The 2,500-nt window shown below is 46.3% G+C and overlaps 1 protein-coding gene across 1 annotated transcript in view; it reads right to left on the reverse strand.

Moving 5' to 3' along the window:
- Positions 1 to 2,500, reverse strand: part of igsf11 (immunoglobulin superfamily member 11) — a gene marked incomplete at its 3' end in the record, with an annotated part of 17,598 nt that overhangs the window by 8,919 nt on the left and 6,179 nt on the right. The window contains exons 2-3 of the mRNA XM_083773015.1: positions 1,738 to 1,948; positions 1 to 40 (exon numbers count right to left, since the gene is read on the reverse strand). The exon at positions 1 to 40 is cut by the window's left edge and continues 116 nt beyond it. Of these exons, the coding sequence (XP_083629141.1) occupies positions 1 to 40; positions 1,738 to 1,948 (251 nt within the window). The remainder of the gene's footprint in view (positions 41 to 1,737; positions 1,949 to 2,500) is intronic.

Genomic DNA, 2,500 nt, shown 5'->3' on the forward strand with positions numbered 1-2,500 from the left:
AGAGCGCCCTGGATGGCACAGGCTGGCAGCGAGGGGGGCACTGGGGGGCAGAGGGGGGGGGGGGGGGGGAGGGGGGGATGTCCATGGTTATTCTTATTGCCACCGCCAAAAGCCTCTACGAATCGCCATAATATGTGTGTGTGTTAAGCTAAGGACATAAATTCATATGTTTCATCATCTGCCAAAATGTATAAGCACTCACGTGTTTCAACTGCCATGTTCATGCACAATAATGAAAATGATGCCTTTTCAGATGTCACAGCTAATACACCAGATATTGTTGTTGTTGATGAGGACAGTAGAGAAGTGACCATTTTGGAAGAGGCATCACGTACATTTGACCACAGTCTGGAAGAGGCATTCCTTACCAAGGTGCTTAACCCATTCTGACCGGGCACCCATTTTGGTGTCAGCATCATGTTATGCTTTAGCTATTGAAAAATAGCAGATCTACAAGCTCATATCGCGCCACCGAGTGGCGCGATACGAGCTTGTAGGTCTGCTATTTTTGAATAAAATCGAAGAACGACTGACATTTTTAGAATCTGATCTCAGGTCAGATTGGGTTAATCAGACCAGTGTGTGTCCGGCGGAAACCTCGTATGAATCTGATCTCAGGTCAGAATGGGTTAACACTTAGTGTGCTGGGGTATTCTGTGATACATCAAAAGAAAGCCTAACTTGTCCACTTCAATTTAAAACAAAAATCATGGTTGTACCATCTTCCATTCTGGAGATATTGACCTTTTTCTAACACCTGGTTTTGCCTGCAAACTGATACTGTAATAATAATATAAAATCACACCCCTGTGAAGTGAGCAGTGCAATGTTGCACTGCTCACTTCACAACATTGCACTGCTCACTTCACAGGGGTGTGGTTTTTATTATTATTACAGTATTAGTTTTTTTTTCTTATGAAAGCAGAGAGTCTTCTGTTCCATACGGTATATAGTAAGGCTATAGGCCTTATTTTGTGAATAATAGTTGTTCAGGTACATGCCTTCTCTAAAGTTCTCTCTGGTGGGCGCAAGCTGCATTCAATAGCCAATTATGACAAAATGTACATGGGATCAATATGTATTTGTTTTCCTCCCTAAAAGTAGACATTTAGGGCTTTCATTCAGTGTGTAGTATGTATCTGATAATAATTTATTTATGTTTATTTTTATATCTGCCTGACACAAATATCCTATATCCTATATCCTAGTAGGGCAACCAAATGGTCAGCATACGTCGCTGATGCGAGCTCATCATTCCATAAAAATCACACCTGTGTGAACCAAGTGGTGTAAACACAACATGAATGAACATAGTACTCTTATGATGCATATCGCATTCTCGCCGAGATATATTTCTGAGTAAAAAGAAATATATATATATATATAATAATAAAAATATATAATAATTAAAAAAAAAAAAAAAAAAAGGTTAAAGGCCATAAATTAACATCCGAGTGCCAACCCTAACGAGCGAAAATTCGAACCCTGAATGTTCGGGGGGACAGCCTTAGTGCGTGCGTGGGCGTGCGTGCGTGCGTGCGTGCGTGCGTGCGTGCGTGCGCGTGCGCGTACGTGCGTGCGTGCGTGCGTGCGTGCGTGCGTGCGTGCGTGCGTGTGCGTGTACGTGCGTGCGTGCGTGCGTGCGTGCGTGTGCGTGTACGTGCGTGCGTGCGTGTGCGTGTACGTGCGTGCGTGCGTGTGCGTGTACGTGCGTGCGTGCGTGCGTGCGCGCCTCACCCAGGACGGTCAGCCCTATGACGCCGATGCTCCGCCCCCCGCGGTCGGGCAGGTTGTTGACCAGACACTGATAGGTCCCCGTGTCGCTCAGCTGGGTGTTGTTGATGACGATGGAGGCGGAGCTAGGGTGGGGCATGGTGGACACGAATCCCACCCTTCCCGACAGCTGATTGGCCAGGCTGAACACCTGACCCCCCTGGTAGATGATCACCTGGCGGGGGAGGGGGGGGGGGGGGGGGGGGAGATGGAAGCCAATTAGACGTGAAACCATGAAACAGTTTTAACCCATTCTGACCTGAGATCAGATTCATACGAGGTTTCAACTGGGACACACACTGGTCTGATTAAAACCCATTCTGACCTGAGATCAGATTCATACGAGGTTTCCACTGGACAACACACTGGTCTGATTAACCCATTCTGACCTGAGATCAGATTCATACGAGGTTTCCACTGGACACACACTGGTCTGATTAACCCATTCTGACCTGAGATCAGATTCATACGAGGTTTCCACTGGACACACACACACTGGTCTGATTAACCCATTCTGACCTGAGATCAGATTCCTCTAATCTGGTGTACAGGTGCAGGACATCATGCACATTACATGCATAATAGAATTACAAATTTTCTTTCTTTCTTTATAATGGGAGAATTGGCACTCAAAGCCTAAACTGGTGACCACCAGGTGGCGCTAAATTGATGGGTAAAAGTCCTCCCAAATTGTACAGTCCTCGTGGCTAGAGTGTCCTGCCCTAGA

The sequence above is a fragment of the Protomyctophum parallelum genome, assembly GCF_964188405.1.
Source record: "Protomyctophum parallelum genome assembly, chromosome: 9".
NCBI classification, from domain to species: domain Eukaryota; kingdom Metazoa; phylum Chordata; class Actinopteri; order Myctophiformes; family Myctophidae; genus Protomyctophum; species Protomyctophum parallelum.